General features: G+C 48.7%; 1 protein-coding gene across 1 annotated transcript in view; it reads left to right on the top strand.

Moving 5' to 3' along the window:
- Window positions 1-25,508, top strand: part of LOC144114555 (histone-lysine N-methyltransferase SMYD3-like) — a 33,328-nt gene that overhangs the window by 3,870 nt on the left and 3,950 nt on the right. The window contains exons 2-10 of the mRNA XM_077648374.1: window positions 10,522-10,585; window positions 14,624-14,734; window positions 16,087-16,156; window positions 20,032-20,159; window positions 20,247-20,314; window positions 20,558-20,666; window positions 20,765-20,866; window positions 22,822-22,903; window positions 25,036-25,222. Coding sequence (XP_077504500.1) covers window positions 10,522-10,585; window positions 14,624-14,734; window positions 16,087-16,156; window positions 20,032-20,159; window positions 20,247-20,314; window positions 20,558-20,666; window positions 20,765-20,866; window positions 22,822-22,903; window positions 25,036-25,222 — 921 coding nt within the window. The remainder of the gene's footprint in view (window positions 1-10,521; window positions 10,586-14,623; window positions 14,735-16,086; window positions 16,157-20,031; window positions 20,160-20,246; window positions 20,315-20,557; window positions 20,667-20,764; window positions 20,867-22,821; window positions 22,904-25,035; window positions 25,223-25,508) is intronic.

The raw sequence follows: 25,508 nt of genomic DNA, 5'->3' as shown, positions 1-25,508 counted from the left end.
CGAGCGCATTTTAAACGGGAAGTTGTTAACGAACGCATTTTTTTCAAATATCGGAATATTTCACTATAACAATCAATATATCCGCAGATCTCCCTTCGGTGGGCCTGTATTTTTTTTTTGCTATTAACGTTCTTTCTATTGTCAAAAACGTTCCCCATTAGTTTTATATGGCAGTCATAGCTACATGATGCGAGCGATGGACAAACTTTAAAAGAAAGATTTTTGCTACGCTTTGGGGAACCATTACCTTCAATATTTCCAAAAGTACCTTATAATATTCCACAGTTGCCTCACAATTAAAATTGATATCCAAGAATCGTGCACTTGGCATTTAGGGGTGATATGGGGGTTTCCAGCGCATAGGTGACGCGAGCGGACGTACAAGCGCCATAGTTTTATTAAAGCAGGGCTTCTATCTTTTTTTTCTGTATGTGAACGGCTTGTCGAAACAAAATTTTGCGAGTGCAGATATTGGCCAACTTTCGACAGGCCGTGGGGCGTCGAACGAAGCCATCTTGTGGCATATATTAATTATGGGGGTGAAGTGGTTGACTGTGCGTCGGTCACTGAGACCCTATCCGCTGCGGCGGCGCAGCGCGTATGGCGACCAGCTGCAGAACGCGAGGCGGCGTATTTTTGAGCTCCAGCCACGGGGACCGCAACTCGATGCACGCGAAATGCAAGTGTACGGAGGTCTCCACGCACGTTAAAAAAAAAGCTATAGGTGCCCAAAATTAATCCGAAGCGCCCTTGTCGTCGGTATAACGTTAACCATTTTGAAAAATACTTTTTCAGCAAGGTTTCAGATGCAATAGTCTTGTTTTAGAAGAAAATATTCAGCCTGAAATGCGAAAGCACCGACACGTGACTGCAAGCTCAACCGAGAGATTCGCCAAGCTTGTAAGGAAAGGCTTTCTTTCCGGCTGTCGTTTGTTGTGGCTTGGCTCAGTGACGAGGCAGGAACCTTGGCTGTAACATTGCCTCTTTAGTCAGGGACTGGTCAAGTCGGAGCAGCAGGCTAGTGGAAATGGTCTTCTTCTTCTTCCTCTTAAAACATGGCATATACCCACATGCGGGGATCGACCAAGGTGTGGTGGCATAAACAAGGAAATTCCATAGGAGATTATGACAAAATTTTAACACCGAGTGTGAATTTTGAAAAAAAATGTATCAATGAAAACGACAGAATAATATTTAAAGTAAAATAACAGCCAGCATTTTGGTGAAAAAAAAAGAGCTCGAAGAACTTTAAAAGAATTAGCAAATCAACCTACCAGTTGCAATTATGTAATCATGGAGAATCCCACAAATTGAACCCAATGCAAATCCTTTGGCGCTCGCACCGAACGATAATAACAGTGGCAGGGATAACGGGAGCCCTAATCTGGAGAGAGGGACCTCTAGGTAAATCTTTCTCTGAAGTGCGAACTGTGGACAGTAGAGGAGAAAATGACCTACAGATTCAACTTCCCCGCATGCGTCACATAGGTTTGTCGGTGTCGGCGCTTCGTCCTCTTCTGCTTCTCGAGCCGTCCTTAAAGCAGCCCTCTGCCGAGTTATTTTGGCCTGCGAAAACGAAAAATTAAAGTTCGTATGCATGCAGTGCATATGTCTCAGGTCAGGGGAGGTGCAGCACCTATAGCTATATAGTTGACACCCACTTTTTTTCACATTTAATAAAACTTTTAGTTGATGACTCTATTCCAGGTCCGCTCCCTTCCTCGTTCGCGTATGAGTGATTTCACGTCACTGTGACGCACACCGTTTGTTAGAGACGTCGTAGTTTTTGGGTGCCGTCCAATTAATTCGGGCGGCAGCTGCCTTTCTTTATCGCGCGCCGAAGCTTCAGCACGCCGGCGTTTTAGCGGCCCGTGTTCACCCGAGCGCAAGAGACCGAGCGCAGACCATCGCAAAGTGTCATACCGTACCGGAGTAATCGGCAGCTAGGTGTGTTGCCCCCCTCCCCCTTTCCTTGCGCCACTTTTTCTTCTTCAATGTGGAGGTTCCTCTGTGCAGTTTGGCAGATAATTCACTAAGACATCACACTACTTAGTGAATATTTTTACATGCTTATTGGGGAAATAAAACATAGAAACAAGTGCGACATATTTTTTTTTACAAGGGAGCCCTGACAAACAAGTAAACAAGGCAGACGTTTTGTGACTTGCGTTAGTGCATGGACTGACGCTACATAAGCAAATTAACAACAGGGCTGAAAAACAGGCAAGAAATGCAAACATTGTTTTAGGACCTGAATACATGTGCCGATATGCGCAGGAGCGCAGGGATGGTCGGAAGGAGCTATAGCAGAACACGGTGCATATTTTTCATGCTCAAAACAAGTAAACTACTATGTGTATAGTAATGACTAGAGACGAGCGAATAATCAACCAATGCAAATACTGTCCGAGTATCTGAAAACAAGTCTGTACTATAGATGCGCAGGAACGACCAAAAAGAAGTAAAGCTTTGTATACGACGCAATGACAAGCTGAACAAACAGAAATCAACTCAACTTATATCCGAAGGCGCTACCAGCAACAAATACAAATGTTTATTTTTACATATAAACATATACATGAATATATGTAATGAACAATCAATCAAGACACATCAAAGACGTGCTGGAAAACACACAACTTTAATCAAGAATGACAAGTGACGAATAACCAGTCATGAATTGCAATCACCTTTCAGAATGTACTAAATGAGCATGTCAGTTGACATCCAATCAGGATCACGAAAAAAGTATGTACAAATTAGAAAACAGCCCGCGTTATGCCATTTATAGTGCTCTTTTATATGATTTATATTTATTCCGAAAGACACTTGCAATGAGTGCATGATGGAGCGAGAAAAGTAAAAATATCCCGGTGAATCTAAATTGTCCTTTTCTGCCCTTGAGGGCTGCAAAGCTGCTTATCATCAAAGTCAGTGTCAGTTCGTTTTCGATACATAATATTGCACTATCTGAAAGCCTATAGACTGTCCCTTCCCATTAATTGTAAATCTTAAGTAGTCTGAGAAAAGCTGCCATTTAGAAAAACTCCTCCTGCACAGTGCAGACACTCATATCGTCAGGAGCACCGTGATCAGGATTAAGCGTAAGCTTATAATAAACGGTTTGGACAGGTATTGAAAGATTTCATTCTGTGATTAATGTGAGGAAGTCTGATGCTGCCCGATTCCAGGCCTCTTCGTGGCCAGTGGCTGCCGCTTTGAGGCCTCTCCTTATCGTACCCATTTTGACGGAAAGTGCGCTCTTGGCTCATTCTGAGTTGAAGAGGTAAGCGAAGGTCTTCGACAATCGCAGTAGCACCGCACTCGCCTCGCCCCTCCCCCTTCGCCTCTTGCGCTGCGCACGGCGCAGTTCACTTACTCCGCCCTATAGTAATGCTTCAGCGATATGCTGCGCGTTCGTATTGCACATGTCGCACGAGTCGTACTGCGAACGCACGTCAGTGTTTCCAGCCGGTTTGGCAATAAACTTCTCACGTGAAAAGGGGACGCACGATACCGATGTTTCATTGGAGAGATCTCGAAGCATAAGCGGGAACCGACAGAACAGCCAGCAGTGCCGCGCTCATCTCCCCATGCATTTCAGCGATCGCCGGAAGTACAGCTTGTGTGCGCAGGAGCTCAAGCGATCCAAACAGAATGAACTCGGTCGGCTGCCGCTGTCGCCGCTGCCACTCACTAAGTTCAACGCCTCTGGTGCCAACGGGACAGCTGGAGGCTGTCAGCCCCCATCATGGGATATATGCAAGCGAACGACGGACTACTGTTGAGAGCCAGAATGGAGAGAAGGAAGGAAAGGATGATTGGGCGGGAGTGGGCGGCCAGCGATGAGGCGCTAACGTTGGCCACGCAACCGCCGCTCAGCGTATGGTGCGTTGTGGCAGGCACGCATGGCACTGCCGCCAAAGTGTTCCGTCACTCGGGCCGGTCCCGAAGGACTGACGTGCTCTCGCATAGCATACACCCCCTCCCCCAAAATACACACCGGCTGCCATTGCTGCACTGGGCGCGCGCACGCACGCTTGTTTACTTAGTGTACACGAAAAGCCCGACGCGCGGTGATTTTTCTTTCGCTTGGCACGGCGTCAGACGGCGAAGCTCGCTCCCGCAGCGCCGGTCCTCTAATTGCGCCCCCCCCCCCTTTCTTTCCACCCTCAGGATTCCGCCTCTGGTCGGTCGCACAGGTAGCGATTACGTCGAAAATAGACGGCGAGGGATGTCCCTCGTGTATCGCGGGAGTAACGCGCGAATGCAACTTCGCGCGCGATGTGTCCGCTACGCGACCGTCCTTGCGCGGCGCACTCCGCGCAGGCGCTGGTTGCCCACCTGTGTCGTAATGCTAGTGGGAGAAAACAGGAGAGACTCCAGCTCGGCGTTGCACATTTTGCTCACTCTGTCCCCGGTTGCGTGACTGTTGTGGCGCAGCAGCTTATGCTGCAGAGACCAGACCTGGCGCGAGGGTGAGGAGGCGATGTCGCTTGGCGGTCGCGCACTTTGGGCGTCAGCTCTTCACGGGGCTGTCTTGCCCGGTGTCTGAAAGTTCGGCCCCAACCGGGTTGCACTCCGAAATCACAAGCGCCCATCCAAGTTCCAACTCTTCCCATTCTTTTTTATTTTTGAGTTCACCTTGTTCTGCTTGGGCAATGAGACAGCTGTAAATGCTCCGCGGCAAACCTTGCTTAGCGCTGTAACGCCGGCACTTTAGTATTATAGTCGCGCCACGGTTCTCCTAATCTGGAGCTCCCATACGGTTTAAAAAACGAAATGGTGAAAGTTTGCGGAGGTCAACAAGCCCGTAACTTTAACATCTTAAGCAGATCACTGACGCCGCGTTCCGCGTCATGGCAGAGAACAGCTCTCAGTAACAATTTTTTTTTTTTTGCCGCTGCCAATTTGTCGAGCCACGGCCGGACTGGAGAACGGCGCCTCTCCAGTCCGGCCGTGGTCGAGCGTGTTCAGCGGCCTCCGCGGTTGCGTACGTACAGACTAGAGCCCCTCTCTTTCTCCCTCCCTTTCCCTTTCCATCTTCTGCGGTCGCGTAACTGAATCTGCGAAATCTACGAGGGGTGTTCAATAACTTTTTCCGTACTGGCTGCAACTTTATTAAGAGATGGAGTTTAAAGGTGCTACGATCAAATGAAATTTTGGAATAATATCTTTTGCGGGAACAAATATCTTTTTATGTATGCTTCAGCAGCGGCTATCTACTTCGGGCACCAGTGCCATGATGTAGTCTCAGCATGCCATCGTAAGATTTAGACATAGGGCAACTGCTGACCAACGAGTAAGCGGGGTGTGGAAAAAGTACTGGGAACTGCAGCTGTTCCGTCGCGGCGATGGTTTATTAATTCTTGTAGGGCCGTGCATTGCCGTTTTAAACGATTCTATCTCTCTGCGGACAAATTCTACACATACGCGCACGAAATTTTATGCCTCGCGAAACGGAGTGCAAAGTGGACAGCACATTCAGTCAGCACCGCACTATATCGCGCTCCAAAAAGGAGGTTACCATCAATTTGGATGTAAAAGTGGCAAGGTGCTGACATTATTTTGCGTACCGTCACAGAACTAATCTCAGGTGGCGGCACGACAGAGAGCCATCTCCTTTGGCCCTTAATGAGCCAAATTTAGCTGGCACACGCGCAATCTGGCTTGTTTCATGCCCTTTCTCAGCTGACGACTGACCCACCTTGAAGCATTTTCTCAAACCGAGTTCTTCGTCGGTTGTGTGATGCACAGTTGCGATATAGCCACAGTGTATGTGTTCACCCTCTGCTTAAAGCGACGGTCCCCACGAATCAGCTTATCAGCGCGTGCCACCCGCTCTGGAGTGGATGCATGGGCAAGGCGTTCACGGCGGTGCTTGTCTTTCAACTGTACAGAACGTATGCAGTCCGCGCCCATCTTCTGGCCGTGAAAACGACAACGATCAGCGGCACCTATCCGGCGGCTGTTATTTATTGATACGCAGTCAGAAGTTCTGTCACGGCAGGCTTCTTTAATCGTGCGTTCAGGCAGTTCGCCATTGTTCAGTTTACTATACTTCGACGTCAACAGCGCCACCTGCATAGGAAAACACTGCTTCAGAGAGAATATTCAAAACTTTCATTTAAAGGCAACATTTCAATTTCGTCAGTTATTAAAAATACTACTACAGTTGAGGAGCCGGACTGAGTCATCGAGCTGCGAGCTGGTCAAAGCCGCCTCCCGCCCCTCGGCCGTTGGTTGACAAATGGGCACTAATTTGGGATTAGCCTGACAGGCTCAGGCCATATCGTGTTGATTGGAGGTGCCGCCACAGAGGCGCCATTCCCGATCAAATAAATGAGTCCGGATCTATGGTATGTTACTTGGATGGATATGGGAATGTCTGCATTTGTAGGCGTCGGAAGAGTACTTCCAGTGTTATGACGCCAAGAAAAAAAATCGTGTGACTGGTGAGCTACTGAAACAACAGATGTAGCCTACTCGGAAAGCTTGATACTGTGTAAACAAAACGCTCCATGGCGTCAAGTGTACTTGGGGCATAAGGAAAATGCAGGCAGGTGAATGTCAAATACTTAAAAAAAAACAGACTGATTACATGTCCGTTTCCTATCGGGAACGAACGGTAAATAATTTATTGCTTGTATAATTGCTAATAAAAATATAGCAATGTTAGACTTGAATCAACCTTGAGAACAGGCTGCTTTTCGGAGACGGTGCTCGACGTAGATCCCATTCATGCCTGGTTATAAATCTGCAGGAATCCACGCACCCCCCCCCCCCCTTCCCCCCATATATATGGGCTTCATGAACTACGAGAAAGCGTTTGGTTCAGTGAAAACAGCAGCGCATATGCAGGCACTGCGCACCCAAGGCGTAAAGTAATCAACCGTATATATACCAAATTTACTTGGAAATATCTACAATTGGACGCATCGGCGACCTTGTTCCCCGAAAAGAAAAACGAGAAAATACCACTAAAAAGCGCGTGTCGGTCAGGAAGACCGAATCTACCCGCTGTTATTCATCAGCTATATGTCTGCAAAAGGCATAGTGCTGCAAACGGTCTTCAGCCCATTAATTTGGGAAGAATTAGGTGCCAGAATCAACTGGAAATGCTAGAGCAACTTCTGATACACCGACGATGTCTTGATAAGCAACTCAAGGTACGAATTAGTTCGAGCGACCGTGTGAGCTTCAGGAAACGCAGAGCGCTGCCGTAATCCGAGAAATTACAAGGGTAGAGGTTTGAGCAGACATGGGAAGGGAAAAGATGGGCTCGCCATGACATGCATGACGGAAGCCAACAATCAATGAAATGAAGTACGATAGGGATTTTTTTTAACGCAATTTGTGGTGTTGACATGAGGATCCATAGCACACTCAATTGAGAGGACACAACACGAGCACTAAGCTCGTGTTGTGTCTCGTGTTGTGTCCCCTCAATTGAGTGCGCTATGGATCCTCATGTTGACTACCCACTAGCCCGAACACTCACCCTTCTCGTGGTGTTGATTACTTGGAAATTGTTATTTTATGGCTTCAAGATAATTGATAAGAAAGCAGAAGAAGAAGGTTACTTGGTGAGAGATAATGAGGAGTGCACAGCGCGTGATGAACAAGACACGAGGTAAAGGGCACAGGGAAGCTGCTAACATCTGACGCTCGCAGCGAATCACAAGGTGAGAGAAAGGAATTGCAGCGAAAGAAACAGCGCTCAAAAAACAAGAAAACATAACAAAACCAAACAATAAAACGAGGAGTGGGTAAAACGCACAAAGCGACAGCAGGGGCAAGACCACGGCACAGACGGCACATTTCCAAACAACGCCAACCACGATGCGTCGACCATGTGAAACCCGCCAAGGAGACGTTGAAAGCCCAAGGCTGAGTGAATGAAAGCCCAGACGGTTTTCGTTCATGCTAGTATGCATAAACTCTGATTTTTCGAACAATGTGACGAAGGAGGAACAATCAAGTAGCTTGTAGTTCATCTACAAAAGCGAAGGGAATATCCAGGTCATAGGAGGAGAATCATCAGGAGAATAAGATGTCGCGGACTGCATGCAGTTAGTCCCATATTATCGAACGGCAGCTGGCCGACGTCACTGATTCATGCTCTTCCTTTGAAAGGATGTGTAGCTGACGTGTTCTTACTTTGCGTTTCACTTTGTTTTCATAGTGTGTCGTGTACTGCTGATTGTTACGACCGTAGAAGCGTTTTTTTTTTTAATGCGACCGCATTAGGAGAGCCATGAAGGCGAAAACTGTCCGGCGTCGGCGTCTTTGTGATAGCAGGTGGAGTTGGGGGGGGGGGGGGATTTCCCTTTTTACACGTTCCACCTACCAGTCGTCCCCCTCTCCACCTGTCGGGGAGAGAAGGGGGACGCCGGGCGAAGGATGACTGACTCATCAAAACGAAACTGACTAAGAAAAAAGTGACTGAGACAGCAGCAGGCTCGCATGCAAATTATACAGCGTCCCAAACTCTGCAAAAATGATGCTCGCGGTAGCTATACTCCTTCTCGCAACGCTCGGGAAGAGCAACGCAAGCCCCCACAGGTGGCTGTGTTTGAAACATCTACCGACCATTGCAGTGGAGCATCGCTTAACCTCTGCGTCACTGCGCCAGTTGTGGCATGAGGACCCATCGCGATCTATGAATGGGACACATTTTGCGTTCTTGGAGTTTGAATAGAATCAGAATTGGAACGCAATAAGAATTGGAATAGACTGGCGAGTTAAAGAAGAATGCTGTCTCATTACCTCCCATCAATCCAATTGATAGTCCCTAAGTTGCTTTTTAATCTCCGCCTGCCATAGGCCCATGCAAAACTGCAGTATGCGAAAATAAATAAATAAAATAAAAGGAAAGTAGAGGTCATTTTTATCTTGCTAGTACTCGCCTATAGGGCCGACACTTGGAGGCCAGCAGAAAGCTGGATTTGGAACTATAGGAAGTGATGAGAATAATATAAATAGGCAGCATTAAGAGATGGACAGAAAACACGGCAGATTAGAAAACAGATGCACGTTGAGGGTATTCTAGCTTAAATTAAATGCAGCGGACATGAGCCAGATATGGAGGGCACCCGCCGCGGTGGCTCAGAGGCTGTAGCGTTCGGCTGGTGGTACCAGAGTTGCGTGATCGAATCCCGGCTGCAGCAGCCGCGCTTCGATGCAGGTGATATGCAGAACACGACCGCGTTCTGTGCGATTACAGCGCACGTCAAAGAACATCAGCTGGCCGGCATTAATCCGGAGCCCTCCACTACAGCGTCGCTCATAGCTCACGCGCCACCTCAGGACGTTAAACCTATCGTACTGTCATACCACACCATTTTCCGAGTAGTTAACGGCGCCTACGGGCTTGAAATGGATGTGTGGGAGGCAGTGTTGGCGGTAACGCGTTACAAGTAACGGCGTTACCGGTAACGCGTTACTTTATTAGGCAACTTAGTAACGTAGTCGTTACCATTTGAGAACTGTAACGGGTAACGTATTTGCGTTAACATTTTTCGGTAACGTGACGTGTCACGTTACTAGTTACTTTTCGTTGCCCCCCACTCAGCCCTAAAGTCATGTTGCACCTGAATTGATGTTGCAAATAAACTAACAGGTGCTCTCGATGACTTTTTTTTCGGCTCGTATGCATGCCAGAAAACACCTGCCCTTGATGACGCACCCAACTGAAACAAAAAGCCGGAATAGCCATAAAGCACGAAACACGTGCACGAACACGCATTCACACACTTGCCTTCACCTACCTCCCCTTCCTGAACCACTCACAAACAACACTCTCTACAGAGTGGAAGCGTGCCGAGCATTTTGGAAAATCATATTTTTCAGAAGTACTGTAAATCTGTTGAGACTTCCGCGATGTTTTCTTTGTGAAGTTAGAATTGATGATGAAGTGTCATATTGTGTTTAATGTCACATTCAGAAAATGGCTTCACCATGTGCCGCAGAGTTAGAATCCATCACATATAACTCTACAAGCAACTTTAGGCCGCTATAACATTGATAAGCTCGTGCACATTTGTGCAAAATAATCTCGTTAAATCCGGATTTCGAGTAAAATGGTTGTTTGGGCTAGAAGTTATATGCGAGATATGAGCTTTATAGAATTGTTATCGTGAGTTCATAAGGCGAAGACGCACTAATTAGAATTTATGGTCATGAAGTAACGGCAAAGTAACGCGCGGTACTTTTTTCGGTAACGTTAACGGTAACGCGTTACTTTTTTTGTAGGTAACGTAGGGCGGTAACGCGTTCCTTTTTTCTTAGCGTAACGAGTAACGTATTTAGTTACTTTTTTTGGTAACTCCTACAACACTGGTGGGAGGTATATCACTGCTGAGACGTGCAGCCCTATATTCGCCAGGGCGCAACTTAGGTTTGTGCCCGAGGCCGCATATCTGTCGTAGCGAAACGTCTCCCGTGCATGCATAGACATCGCAGTGCCTGTCGAGAAATTTCAGAGTGCGACCATACATATGCTGCTGTTTTCTGCTGCAGGTGTGACAGCCTGAAGTCCTGTTCCAGGTGCCGCGTGGCCCATTACTGCAACAAGTTGTGCCAGGTGGGCGGATGCCGCTTTTTGTCGAGTATATATAGGCGCATGTTCTCCGAAATAAAAACTGCAAAAACGCTTTCGCACATTAAGGTCTTTACCACGCGGACATTGGCACGGCAAGCGCTGTAATCGCGATTTTTGCGTGTACAGGGCCGGCACCTGCTCTAGCTCAGTGCGAGGATTGCAGGCAAAAGGAATATCGCTGAGTAGATCGTCGTGAAGAAATTAAAGCATCAGTTGCAACTTCACGGTGCCGTTCAACTATGCTTAATTTTGCCACCGCCTGAACGAGGTTTCCGGCAAGGCAGAAACCTCACGTCGGGCAGAAAAATCTCGTCACACGGAATTCCGGCACGGAGGCTGTGTGTCGGACCACCTTCTTCGTGATCAGTATAAAACATGAGATGAAGCGGGCAGGACGCGTAGGCGGCTACGTTGTCTGCGTGAATGCTTTCAATACTGTAAATAAATAACACTGAGCGGTGATTCGTTAACCGCTTCCTTTTGCTGCAGCGTCCGCTCCGAGTCTAAATTCTTTCGTCCTGCACTTGATCGCACTGACAACCTGGAAGGACAATGTTGAGCTGGCGGCGGTTTAAGCCGCAGAAAAGGTCGACGAGGCCAATTCCAACGCAAATACCTGCCTGGGAAGCGGGACACGGTTAAGGTCGGCTGCGCTCTTTCGGTGTAGGCTTGCAGGTGCGCAAACGCGCTACCACGAGGAACCAAAATTTAGTGACAGACATCTGTCTGTTCTTACGAGAGGTGCACTACGAAATGCTCTACGCCTGCTCGCTCGATAAGCATGCAGCCTTTCGTTATATTTTCATTTCTTCGCGGTAAAGTTTGTTTTGACAACCCTGAAATGCAACGACTATATACCAGCCATGAGTGCGTTCGGGTTCCGAGGGCTTTTGTTAATAAATTTATTTATTTGCTTCCCCCTCCCCCTTTTTTAATGGTGGCAGATTTAGTTAAGTACCTGCTTCACACCTTTGAGTTCGTGCGCATTGCCGCTATTTAGTCGCCTCTTTCAGCACTGCGATCTACCTGCGTGCTCGTCTCAGGATCCGCTGTTCGCCCTCGCTTTGCGACCAGTGCAAAGCTCAGTGCCGCCGTAGCACTCGAGACAAAGGCGTGGACACGTGTGGATGGTTGGGTGGTTGCAGCGAAAGGCGCAGTGGTGGTGGTAGTGGTTTTTATTAAAAATCATAGTAAAAAGGAAGGAAAAGATTTTTGCTAGCCCCGGCATCTGCAATCGATACTGAAGCACCTGAGCTGGGGCAGCGGAAATAAAGGATAGCAGGCGGAATGGAGAAATGAAATGAAAGAGGTGAGGGGACAGGAAGGGAGGATAGGGGGAGAAGTAATATGTACAAACTATTTACACAATAAGAAATGTGTCCAGGTTGTGCGCGTGATTAGTTCATTTTAGAGGAATTAAATCACACACGCGCACAGCACTGTGTTGGTTACAACTGAAGTGGGGTGTCCAGTTATTAATCGTTCAAGGTAGCACTCGCTGAGCGTTCGGTCACTGCGTGTAACTACCTGACGGAGAACAGATGGGACGTCAAGCCCGTGTGTTCGAGGAATGCACAGAGGCTCACCAAAGTTCGCTCACGAGTGCGCGCACTGCCCTGCGGCCACAATAGCGTCTTGATGGAGTCTGGTAGTATACCCTGCGCCCTATAGGGTGTTAGCACGAAAGCCGGCGGCGCTATGCATTCTGAGTAGTCCGCCATTTTGTCGTCCTTGTTAGCAGCCGACGCACCCAGGCCAGGCAGCAGTGTTTTTGTCCGAGTGCCGTATCGTCTACAGTCATCAAAACTAACAACGGGTTGCATATTCGCCGGGCGTGCTTTGAAGATGTCGGCAGTTTCGTCAGAGACCTACGTGTCGACTCTGTGCCCGAAAGACCGGGCGCGCTACGAGGAGAAAACAAAACAGTGCGGCGTGGACCCATTCACGCTATGCGCGGATGACTGCACTGTCGATTTCAACTTGTGGCCGCCCGTCGACATCGCCGATATTCACGAATTTCTAGTTCTGAGAACTAGCTTTGTTACTCGGCAGCAGCTTAAGGCCAGAAAAGCTTTGGAAGGGCACAACTTCCTCACAAGTGGATGGGTACGCGAGCCATGCATGAAAACGGTCGTAGCCGACACAGTGATCCTCAAAACACAGGTAAGGACATAAAACCTTTTTTTTTCGTGAAGTACTAATTCCTTTCGTCGCCGTTGTCATTTGCGCCCAGGTGAACCACTCGCAAAGTTTGAATAAGCCACCCGTGGACGTCTGGGTCCTCGCAGAAAGCGACGGTCACATTGTGTCGGCTTACTGTACCTGCATGGCCGGCAACGGAGAGGCCTGCTCGCATGTTGCTGCCCTGCTATTTTATGTGGAGTGTCGTGTGCGCGCACGTCAAGAACAATCCTGCACAGACGGCCCCAACGCCTGGCTGCCGGCCACCGTCAAGACGATTGGTGTGCGCCCGGTGTCGGAAATGGACCTGTCGTCATCGACCATGAAAAAACGCCGCCTTAACGACAAATCCGAGGGCGCAGACTGTGCGCCGAAACCATACCCACGACCAACAGTGCCGGAGCCGACGGCCTCAGAATGGCAACAATTCTTTGCCTCAGTGATCGAGATGGGGCATCGACCGGCTGTGGCCAGCACAAATCCGCGGTACAGTGACCGGTATGTGCCTGCAGTACGAAGCTGCAAGGGTGCAGATCTGCGTCTGCTGTATGACAGAAGTACGGTTGGACTAACGTATGATCAACTGTTGGTTCACTGCAGCAAAATTTATGCTACATTGCAAGTAAACGAAAAAGCTGTGTCCAGCATAGAAGAGAAGACAAGGAAACAAAGCCTCAGCACCAAATGGTATTCTTACAGAGCAGGTCGCATAACTGCATCAACTCTTTATGACATTTGCCACACGCAGATTGACAAGCCATCTATCAGCCTTGTGAAGCGGCTTTGCTACCCACATTAACTCCTGTTAATACGTGCCAGCCACTCGCGTCGGCGTCGATATGAAAGCTGCTTTGCTTTCTCGCACTCGTGCAGGCGTATCTTTGGAATCTTGAGGAACCGGCAGTCGGCCTGTCCTGTTTTCAGTTTCTGCGCTTTGCTTTGGGTTCTGCTGGTGCAGCCCACAACAGCACAGTACACCATAACGCCAGCACTGTCGCACGCACGTACTACGCGAGCGTAAAAACCAACGTGCGCTTCCTGCGTCGGCTGCTACCAAGGACGACAAAATGGCGGACTACCCAGTATGCATAGCGCCGCCGGCTTTCGTGCGAGCATGTCGCGACGAGCATCGGCGAACGCGGCACAGTGGAGGAGCAGGTGTTCTAGTGTTTCCTCTGCACCGCATCCGTCACACACATCACTCGTCGCGATTCCGTGACGCACCCGTCGTTCCCCGGGCCACACGCAGCCAATGCGCGCGCGGAGGATCATTTCACGTTGTGACCGTGTAAGTGCGCGACAGCCGGTGACACTGTCGACCTCCCGCGATGCGTGGGTCGGGGGTGCTGCTTTCGGAGATTCGTCAGCTTCTTCGTTGCCGAAGATGCTGACGACCTCGCGACCGCTGCACACCAACTACCTGCCAGCGATCTGCCCCTTGCGCTGGAGGACGTGCGTGGGCCATCCACGACCATCTCCGAAAGCAGCACCCCGACCCACGCATCGCGGGAGGTGAGCGCATCGACAGTGTCACCGGCTGTCGCGCACTTACACAGTCACAATGTGCAATGATCCTCCGCGCGCGCATTGGCTGCGTGTGGCCCGGGGAACGACGGGTTCGTCACGGAATCGCGACGAGTGATGTGTGTGACGGATGCGGTGCAGTGGAAACACTAGAAAGCGCAGTAGCTGTCTATTTCGGGGTGGATGGCGGAACTGCGCCGCGAGGAAAGAGAATGAATGAGGGAGTGAAAAGGGTGGGGGAGAGAAAGAGGGAGATAAATTCGTCGCAGGGGAGGGCTCTCGCGCTGTCCGCGCTGCAAGTGTGCTTGACCGCAGGCGTCCGCCCTGTCCGAGCACCTTCCCGAGTGCTGCTACTTCGAGGACGTGTTTCCCGACATTCCAGACGTCACGGTGCGCCTGCTCACCCGTATAGTCCACAAGCTGCAGGTGAGCTTCCCGGAACTCATGCGCGTCTTGTCTGCGCGCATGTGTGTTATCAGCGTGGCATCCATGCTCGTGGGTTCGCGTCATGTACGCCAGCGACGGGTCACGTTTTAACGCTGAGCCCGAAATGCGCGGTGTTCTGCTCGAAATGCGCTGCAAAGCTTTCTACGGGTCGCGAAGAGCTCAGTAAAATGTACTTCCCCGCGTGCCGCACAAGGCGTGCGCAGTTTTGCTTAGATTGTCTGCTACACTTTAAAACTGAAGCCGTTTGAAACCCCCGCCGTCGTTCAGCTCCACTCACTTATGCCAGGGACTCCCATTGATCGGTTTTCTTCAAACGCCATGGAGGACCAGCCCACGAATGACAGGAGCCACCGCTTCTGCAGAACACTGTGCGACTTTAGTGACACGGAGTATATGGCCTCTTCGGGATTCAGCTCTTTGTGCGTATCCTTACTTATTTGAAAAAAAATAGCAGCATGAATGCATGGTTCTACTAGGACTGAGAAACGAATCTCTGGCGAAAGTATGTTCTCTTCAGAGCTGATTCTTGAGCCAGTTGTTGCACATTTTGACGAAGTTGTTAGAGGTCGGCATGGACGAAGACATGAGACAGGGACAAACACGGCGCCCTCAGATAGCGCTGTGTTTGTGCCTGTCTGATATCTTCGTACATTCGCGCTTAACACCTTCGTTAATGTTTTCTGCCTTCCCTGTCTTCACTTCCGCGTGAGATCATGGAAGACACGGCCATGGCCTCAGTTGCGCTTTCGGGAACTTCACTTAGCGCTGAAGAGCAAAATGCGAAGTTTTCGGGCCTCGCATCGCAAAAGATTCGCGGAAAAGACGTCAAAGGTAGCACAGCTATACAGCACAGTGCGCGTAACTTTTCTAGAATACAGCGCCATGTGTCGTTTGGTTAAATGCTGAATCTGGCGGCACCCGATATCGAGCAAAACCCACAAGCTACCATAGAAGTGTGTTTTACATCCATGTGAAGATGCTTGAAAGGATAACCTTCGTTTCCTGAAGTTTTTGCTGCTATTTGTGTGGTGTGTTATAAATAATTGAGTATTGATTGAGCCGCGGTCAGAAACTAAACCATGAAAAAATGCGTTTAATTTATCGTTACGCGCGTTCAGGAAATGCATCCTCGCGCGCTCTGACGGATAGAGGTTATTGTGATCTAGCAAGGCGTTCCAACGCTACTTAACTCTTTAACAAATGTGCACAATCTTTTTTTTTTCGGGGCCAATAAAGGCGTTTACAACAGCGAAGTGTTTCGTTCGGCCCTTTGCGCTTGTCTGATCGACGCTGCTTGTCTTTCCGCTTTGTCATCCCCCCTCTTCCCACAGAAGGAACGCATGAAGGACTGCAAGGAAATGGTACAGGGCCACATGAGGACGCTCGAGGACATGGAGTCGCGTACGTAGAGCATACGTCTCCCAGCGCGAAGAAGTCCTCCCCCTCGCCTTTACCTTCTTTCCGCTGCAGGGGCCAGATTCCCAAGCGCCTGTCCGCACGCGTGGAAGCAACGTGAGAGGGGATATTCAGGATAACGAGATTTGTTTTTTACTTCTGCGTCGAACTTGAAAAGGCACCAAAGGGGCCATGGTTCTATCGATACCTACTTCGGGGGGGGGGGGGGGGGGGGATGCTTCTCACCCATACTTTCGGAGTAATGGTCTAATGAGCGCTAATAAACAGTTTTTTCCTACACATCTTCCGTCTGCTCGTCTCCGCGCGTGATCTTTGCGCGTAATCGATACGCGTGGCCAATAGGTTCACGTGCAGAGATCAACGCCTTGGACCTGACGTACGGAGGCATGCGCTCGGCTTTCTCACCCTTACCCCTAAAATGCTGTTGAATCGCACCTTGGACAGCTATATTTACCGAGTCGTGGCTTAATTCGGACATTTAGAATGACGAGCTACTGCACGTCGTACGAATCGTTCACAGTCTACAGGCGCGACAAGGTAGGGCGAAGGAAGGGCGGTGTACTTGTGTTTGTGAAGTCAAGTGTACAGTCTTTTTCTGTTTTCTCAATCAGCAATCATGAAATTGCTGCTGTCATGCTATAGCCCCGCGGTACTTTGGTGGAGCGGGGAGCCCTCCTTATTTCGGGCTCATCTATATTCTCTCATGTTATAGCTTCCTTCTATTACAATCATACTAATTGCTGCCTATCGTGCTCCATAGTGCGACATATCATTCTTTAACGAACTGCATTCGATACTGCTAGACCTAAAAGCCCGCTTACTCCGTGCAACTTACTAACTCTGCGGTGACTTCAACTTCCCTAACAATAACTGTTTTAATTTTTCCCCACATCCCAGTCAATCGAGGGAGTTCCCAATTTAGTTCTTACTTTCAACCTTACGCAAAGAGTCGACATACCAACTCGCCCAAACAATACTCTTCACCTTCGAACCCAGAATTTATCCTGTCATTATCAAGCATTGCCGGCTTCAGCGATCATTGCACTTTATTGTTCATCTTATCTGTGCCCACCGCCACTCGTCAGCCATCATTCAAGTCTATTCGTGACTATAAGAAGGCCGACATTTTAAGTATTATCACCGAGCTAGACAAGTTTTTTCATCACTTCCGCATGTCCTCAGCAAGAACAGTAGGTGAAAATTGGTTGCTTTTCAAACCAAAATTGTTATCACTCATTAATATACATGTGCCCCTTGTATTCATTCAAGGCGACGCCAGCAGACCCTTGTCATCTATTGCCGGCAGAAAACTTTTAAAGAAAAAAGAAGTGGCACTTTCGTGTAGCAAATCATTCGGCCAGCACTTTTCCTACTCTACGGTGGGAAAAATATTTCTCATGTCTTCGCGAATACACGAGACTTCTGCGACGCTCAAAAAGAAAATTTTATCACTGGTATCTGCTGGACATCATTTACTCCAACCCCCCAAAAGTATGGAGACTTTAACGCCAGGCAAGAAGTCTTCGCATAATATCTCTTTCGTTAACCATGACGGTTTCGAGCTTCCATCAGATAAACGCAGTGTGGTAATGAATTATTATTTCTCCTCTGTTTTTACCAATGAACCTAGCATATAAATATCCCTCCCCTACCCAAGTGTTCATTTTCGCAGATGCCGTCTATTCCCGTCACTGCTTGTGGTATCGCAAACCTCATTGATCAGTTAAGGTGTCAAGCGCCACAGGACTGAATAATACACCAGCCAAGTTACTGAAATGCACCAAGGATATCTCTAGCCAGATTTTTCAGATAATATTCACGCATTCGATTACTACTTGTTCAATTCCAGATGACTGGAAGTTGAGCCGAGTAGTTCCTGTTTTTAAAGCAGACAACCGTTCTGATCATTTTATCTACCGTCCGATTTCATTAGCACAATGCCTGCAAACTACTGCAGCACATTATATATCCACAAATGGTATCTCATCTTGACTCCAACTATATCTTTTTTTCTCCAGCAGCACGGCTTCCGATCCCGTTACTCTGCGAAACCTATCTTTTCCAGTTCACTACCGACCTTCGCCTGAATTTATGTTCTTCATTTCAAACTGACGTCACCTATCTGGACTTCTGGAAAGCTTTTGATCGCGCACCCCACCAGCGCCTTTTAGCCAAACTTTCCTGCTTGTGCCGTCATCGTCTGAGATTAACGTGGATTTGTTGTTTCCTAGCCGATCGCTGTTAGTTTACTGTTACTGATAATAATCATTCGCCTAAAACCAAAGTTTTCTCTGCTCGGTGCCGAGTTCACTTCTGTGCTTAATCTTCATCAATCTTCCGACCGGCAATTCATCGTCCATTCGTCTTTTTCTCAGATGACTGTGTCCTGTACCGTCGCACAAACACCAACAATGATCAGTTACGGTATCAGATTGACTTAAACAGAATCGAAAACTGGGGTTCCACATGGCTAGTGAAGCTCAACGTATCCAAGTGCAAATACATGCAGGTAACACGGCAGCGCACTAACGTCAGCTCTGCACATTCGTTGAACTCAGCCACCCTTTTCCAAGTCCAATCTTACGGGTATCTTGGAATTCATATCACCAACGACCTCACGTGGTCCGAGCACATCGTGAAGCTTGCAGCTTAGACTTCGAAATCACTCGGGTTTATCAGACGGCACCTAAGTTTCTCCCATCGTTGCATCTGCAGCCTAGTCTACAAAACTTTCATCCGCATTACACTAGAATTTGCCTCCCCAATTTGGAATCCACATCAAACTTGCTTAATTGATAGTGTAGAAGCCATACAAAACCGTGCAGATCGCTTCATTTCATCCGATTACAACACTCACTCTGGCATTACCAGCATAAAGTTATCCCTCGACATCAAGCCTCTGGTGCGCAGGAGGAAAAAAATCGCCCGCTTATCTTTCTTTCATACACTGAACTTCTGCTTTGCTTCACTTCGGGACTCCGTTCTACTCCCAGCCCTCGGGACATCGCGCCGCCTCTTCAATCCCATGAGCATTCTACGACTCCACGGCTCCTCTAACGCTTTAACAAATAATGTCTGCCCGTTTCCATAGAAAATTGGAGGTCATTACCTGACTCGTTGTTACAGAACGCGATCCATGCAAGTTCCGGAGGTTGCTGACATTACACTTGAAAACCTAATGTGGGTTACTCTTGTCTTTGCGTATTATCTTTCGTGTTCCGTGCCATGCTTGTCCGCACTTGTCTAAAAGGGATTATGGACTTTTTTTTCTTTTTGTATCCTACCTGACTACGACTGTGATACTGATTGTGGCGTATTATGTTATTCCGAGGTTCTCCCCCCCCCCTCCTATGTAATACCTCTCCCAGAGGTATTTAAGGGTGAATGAATACAGACAACGACGACGATAATGATGATTGTAGGATCACAGCCTTATCAGCTGAAATCCTTAGCAACTTTTTGCGTACCTCCAGCGGCTTGAGAGTTGGTTAATGATTTCTGTAAAGTTTGTTAAATTAATTTAGTTGGAAAATACAAATGCTTCCACTAAACGATGCCAGAAATATTTATCACTTGATTCTCATTTCTGCAGCGTTTGATATCTTTTATTCACGCTACGTCGGCAGCCTGCATAGCAAACTCAGCCTGACAGATAAATCGGGCACGTTGGAACCTATGGCGTACCCACATAGTTTAAAAACCGGCGAAAAAGCCTGTTTTCTTCCGCAGCTTTCAGTGGCAGTGCCGGCGGGATGCGTCTGCGAACGATTCGTCATTCGCAAGGTCGTATGAGGGCGTGCAGGGAGTGCCAATGCTCACCGCTTTAGCCCAGGTCTGAGTACACCTTTGTATTGTTGCAGATGCGAACGAAATAATGAACGACCCGGTGACATTGCCAAAGTTCCACGCCGCCTGGGCCACCGTCAAGTACATTCTAGGAGAAAACAACGTGCCGCCATTACTGGATGGGCTGGAAATATTTGGCAGGGTGCGCATGTTTGTTCCCCCGTGTGCCTCACTAACTGATTCACCGACGGAAGTGTTTACGTGCTCATTTTATGGGTGTGTGTTCCAGATGGTGATCAACCGATTTTGCATAACGGACAATGAGTTAAAGCCAGTGGGCCAGGGCTTGTACATCGGGTGAGTAAATTTTCCCGGCATGCTACAGCCTCAGGCGCCAAAGCTTCACCTGCTTAAAACATGCATCTCCGTGGTCACATGAAACCAGACCTTCTCGCCAGAAGTGCGATTCGGTCAACTGCGCGTGCGGGTACTAATCCATACCGAGACGCGCTGTGTATGCTACAGCTGTGCTGCCGTTCACTGCTGGCAACATCGCACACGCGCTCTTACACGTCGATTTCTTCCCCTCCTCGTACACAGGGCGTCCATATTTGATCATTCCTGCGACCCAGACGCTGCCTACGTGTTCGAAGGGACGCGCCTCACCGTCAGGGCGACCAGAAGCCTCAGCGTGAACAGCGTGCGAGAGGTAAGTTCAGCGAGCATCATGTGAATCCAAGGTCGTGCGTTTATGGTCTTGTATGCGAGATATTCACATAAGCGATCAACGCTCAATTTTCGACACAGATATACATCTGCTACGTGGACAAACTGCTCCTCAAGGAGGACAGAATAGCGGCGCTCGAGAGGCAGTACTACTTCACCTGCAACTGTGCCTTTTGCCAAAAGGTACGGCATGCTTCGTTACGTACGAACAGACAGCTCTCGTGGGAGTCGTGACGGCAGTAAGGTTCAGACGCTGTTATTCACAAAATATCTGTGTCAAAAACTTCTCCTCGAATGCCTTATAGTGAGCTCTTAGCACTGCTCCAGGAGGTCGCTATCTTCCAGAAACACGAGAAGTAGCCGAGTGAAATAGCTCGATTACCTTTTGGATGATACTGGCCTCCTGTAACAGGGCTAAGAGCTGCAGTGTTACTTTCTCCTGGAGCAAGTGCTGAGAGCTTAGCTACCGCTTAGTTATACCCCTGTCACACGGCCAGTTTCAATCACCCTCGAGTCGAGGGTCTTCGAGATTCTCAATCGCCATCGAAGTCGCCGCTGCTACACGGCAAATCTCAATGGCCATTGAAATGGTTCTCGTGTCTTACACCACGGATGTGTGGCGCCACAATCGCTACTTTGGATTTTGCAAAAATAACAAAATTATTTGATAAATGTATACTAAATGCTGAAATACAGGCATACGCGAAAGTCGTTCAAAACCCTTTTAATTGCACGTACGCGAGAGACATATGCTTACACTGCTGTAGCCACTCTAATACAAGACGAGCCAAAACCAAGCCAGTCCAACTTTGTCGGAGCGCTGCTTCGTCAGGCTTAAGACCTGGGAAATCGCCATGATATCTGAAAAGCAAGAGCTATTTGTCTCTGGAAACCTTATGCGAGGGTAAGAATGGACAAATCGAAGGCGAATACAACAGCTTAGAACACGATATTGCTTTGAGGGATTAGCGAGGAAGCTGTTATCGCTGTGAAGCGGGCGGGCAGGGTGCCGCCATGTTGTCAACATTAAGTACGCAAGCAACGCAAAGACTGCAACGCAAAATCAATGCGCTTAATGCGCTTAAAACCAGTCTAATATAATTTTAAAATAATTTTACAGACTGCTTGCATTAAATTTTATGCGAATAATGTTTGTTCGTGTTTTTGCACCGTGAATGTGTCGTGTACGAAAGTGCGCTTGGCGCCGCTCGAAGCAACGCTAGCAACCTTGGGCAGCGCTCGAAGGCCCTCGAAATCTCGATGGAGTTCTGCGCTACTCCGTTGACTCGATAGGCTATTGACTCGATCGCCATTGAAACTGCCCGTGTGGCAGCGCTCGATCGCCTTTGAGTCGATAGACTATCGGTTCGAGGGCCCTCGAAATGCCCGTGTGACAGGGGTATTACTTGTGTTCCCGTCTCCTTCCCTGTGTTGCAAGAAGAGCAGAGAAATTTGGCGTCTCTTGAATTCGATGATAATAATGATCTGTGCGTGCAAGTATTGCGCCATGTAATTTGAGCGGTAGAAAGAAAGAAAAAAAGGAAGAAAGAAAAGAAGAAATAAATAAAGAAAGAAAGAGGGAAAGAAAGAAAGAAAGAAAGAAAGAAAGAAAGAAAGAAAGAAAGAAAGAAAGAAAGAAAGAAAGAAAGAAAGAAAAGTACATAATTCTTCGAGACAGAGCGCTAGCAGGAGGAGTGAACGACAGCAGTTATGTCGTCGTCCACTCTTGCTCCGTCTGTTTTCAGACACAGCTTTAAGCCAATCTAAATTTGTTAAAAACATGGAAGGGAACTGCAAGTCTGTTATTTTGTTTCGCTGCGTGCACTGTGTGCTTACGTCATGGAACCTTAAGATATGCGAATTCATGCAGGCCTCCGTTCTTGCATCGTTCGTTCTTTGTAAAGAGGAGAGGAAGGAGGCGTTGTTTCGTTTGAGTTCGCCGTTCCGTTTCAAAGGGCTGGCAGCTGGGGAAAAAATAGAACGCGAAATGTAATGCGCGGAGTTAACACGCACGCCAGGAAGACTGCAGCGTGGACGGCCCCAGCGTGGGGCGGCCGGAGGGGTGGCGGGCTGCGACACTTGTGGCGAATGATCGCACACGACCGTGGCGCATGAAAAGCGGGTCTCTTGCGCTGCAGGACGCGAGGGAGCCGCTTTACGAAAAGTGGAGCGGACTGACCGAGTGCGTCCGCAACCTGCAGCTGGAGTTGGAGAAAGCAGGTAAGTGCTGGTCAAGCACATTGTTTCAGCTCGAATGCTTTCGTTTTTCGTGGGAAAATGCTCCTCTAACCGTGGAAAGAACGTCTAGCTGGCGCGCCAGAGTTATGATTGATTGATTGATTTGTCGATTCGCGGACTGATTGACCGATCGATCTATCGCGTCGTAGGAAGCGGGTGGATAGCCACAGGAGTGCTGGTCCAACGCTTCTGTTTGTACGAGGAAGGCTCTGCACACAAGAAAAAGGCAGTGTTTGCAGAAAGTGTTTGTCAGTAAAGCAGAACAGAGCCGGGGACCAAGCGGGGAGCAAGCCGGGAGCGAAGTTCGTGCTTACGGAGTCGGCCATCTGGGGTGATGCGTGCACTGATTACGAAATTACGATTACGATTAAAAAGGCTTTCGCATGCGGTGCTTATTTTACCAATCTTCATCCCTCTTACAGGTTTTCGAAGCGTGATCTGCCGTCAATAGCCAGTGTGTGCTTTCTATCTCCCGAATGTTCTTCAAGAGCACCTAAGTACTCTTCAAGAGTACTTTCTGCTCGGCGAGTTGGCTCATTGCTGAATCCAATGATACCTACGCTGAATTTTGGGAGATAATAGCGGGTGTTCAGGGCTAAGCCTGCGGAGTGGAATGAAACCGTCCGGGCCCAAGATGGAAGTCTGGTTGACCTTCCTCTTGCAGCAGTATATTTTAGGCTCCTTTTCTTTAATTATTAATTATTCATTATTGGGTGGCACCTGAACGTCAAACGCAAGTTTTACTTCTCTTTATTGAACCATGGACTCCCCCCTCCCCCCCCCCCCGCACACACAACACACACTCAAAGTCCCGTAAATGAGAAGAATGTTTCCCCACGAAATGAAACGTATAGCACTAAAATAGATTCTGGAAATCGGAGAACAACAAGGAAAAAGAAATAAAATGACACTGCCGACAGGCGAGTCTGGCTGTGGAGTTCGCTGACCTTTCCGCGAACTCGTTGATATTGTGTCCGCAGGGAAGGCCGCTCAAGTGGGGTCGGAAGTCCCCAACAAAGGGGCCCGTCCCGTCCCTGCCTCCCCTTCGTGCGGCGGACGTCCTCGTTTACGCCGCGCCGTCACGGGGATGACCCGCCGGGAAAAACGCTAACCATGTACAGCTGTCGACATGTGGTGGTTAAGGGGTTGACGAGGTTTCGGGGGCGCACGAGATACGGCTGAGTATTAGCCAAGTGACCGGGAACCCACTATTCCTGTAACGACTGTGTTCGTCTCGCGCGGTGTATTCTGTAAACACTTTAGGGATCGTTTTGTCGCGTGTGCGAAAGAGATAGGAAAGTGGTAACGGCTGGGCCGTGGGTGCCGTGGGAGAGGGTGGTCGCGTTTGTGCTGTTTGTCTATTTGATTGCAACCTCTCCTTTCCCAAATGTTTAATCAGCACTCTTTCCCCAATCTGTGATTAGTTGGCGGAAATCCTTATTTTCCTTTCCCTGACCACTGATTGGTGAGATGGGTCGTTTGTTATCTTATTGGTTGCTGTCCCCGCTAAGGGCGGAGACAGAGGGTTTAAAACCAAGCGCTCTGGGTTGAGCGGGGGCTGAATTCGTCTGATCCACGATTTAGTCATGTAAATAGTTTTCTCCTTGCTTTGTTTGTTCTCGTTTTTTTACCTATGTTGTAAATAAATAGTTAACCTTCTCCTTTCCTTGAGTAATGTGAATGTTTGCGAGTAGAACCACCGGGTCATCAAGAAACCCCGATTTCATCAAGTACTTTCCTCTCATCGCCACCGGAAGGGGAAACTCAACTCTGGCATAGCATTTTGTTAACAATTTTTTCTCTCTCTTTTCTTGACCCCAGCGCCTCACCTCGCAAATGACGTAACAGAATAGAGGTTTCATGTCCAGGTGGAGGACAGAACTGGTGTGTTCACTACCGCGGCAATTCCGATTCTTACTGGCATCATCGAAAATCGCATCTTATCCGTGTCGCTAGTCCTGGGTCAGGAACTGCGAGTTTGTCAGTATATGGAGTGACCGCCAACACACTCGAAGCCAAGCTACCATCGCCGTGGTGAGAGCGGTGGACGGCATTTTCCTGCGTCCGACAAAATGGCGGGATACATGCGAAGATTTGGACTGGCGCGTCTGCAGAGAACGAAGGCGACGTGGAGCGCATTGCCAGCCGGTGCCGTGAGATCCTGGTGTGCCAGGGCAAGGAGCTGCCCGACAACGACGTCGCCAAGGTGGAGGCCCTCCTGCTGGCCTTCCAGTGCGGTGCTAGGCTGGCTACGTACGCAGAGGCCATCGGCTACGCGCTTCAGGCCATGGAAGTCATGAGGCGAGTCTCCACGGATTCAGTGCAACTCGCTCAGAGGCCGTACCAGAACGTAACTGTAGACCAAGCTTGTGCTTTGGCGAGGGGAAAAACTTGTGTGCTCGTAAATGGAAGAAAACTGCGTATTTTGGCGCTGTCGCAGTCGCTTGCTTCGTTTCAGGCGTGTGAATATATCCAGTTTGATTTGTTCTATCCAGATTGCAGCATACGTCCTGTTGGTTGTTTATCTGTTTGTCGTCGTCTCTTCTTTCCCACGACCTCGCTCCGCTACGCATAATGAGCGAACTAA

The sequence above is a fragment of the Amblyomma americanum genome, chromosome 1 (genome assembly GCF_052857255.1).
Source record: "Amblyomma americanum isolate KBUSLIRL-KWMA chromosome 1, ASM5285725v1, whole genome shotgun sequence".
NCBI classification, from domain to species: domain Eukaryota; kingdom Metazoa; phylum Arthropoda; class Arachnida; order Ixodida; family Ixodidae; genus Amblyomma; species Amblyomma americanum.
The sequence above is the reverse complement of the archived record's forward strand: the minus strand, read 5'-3'. Positions and strand labels throughout refer to the sequence as shown.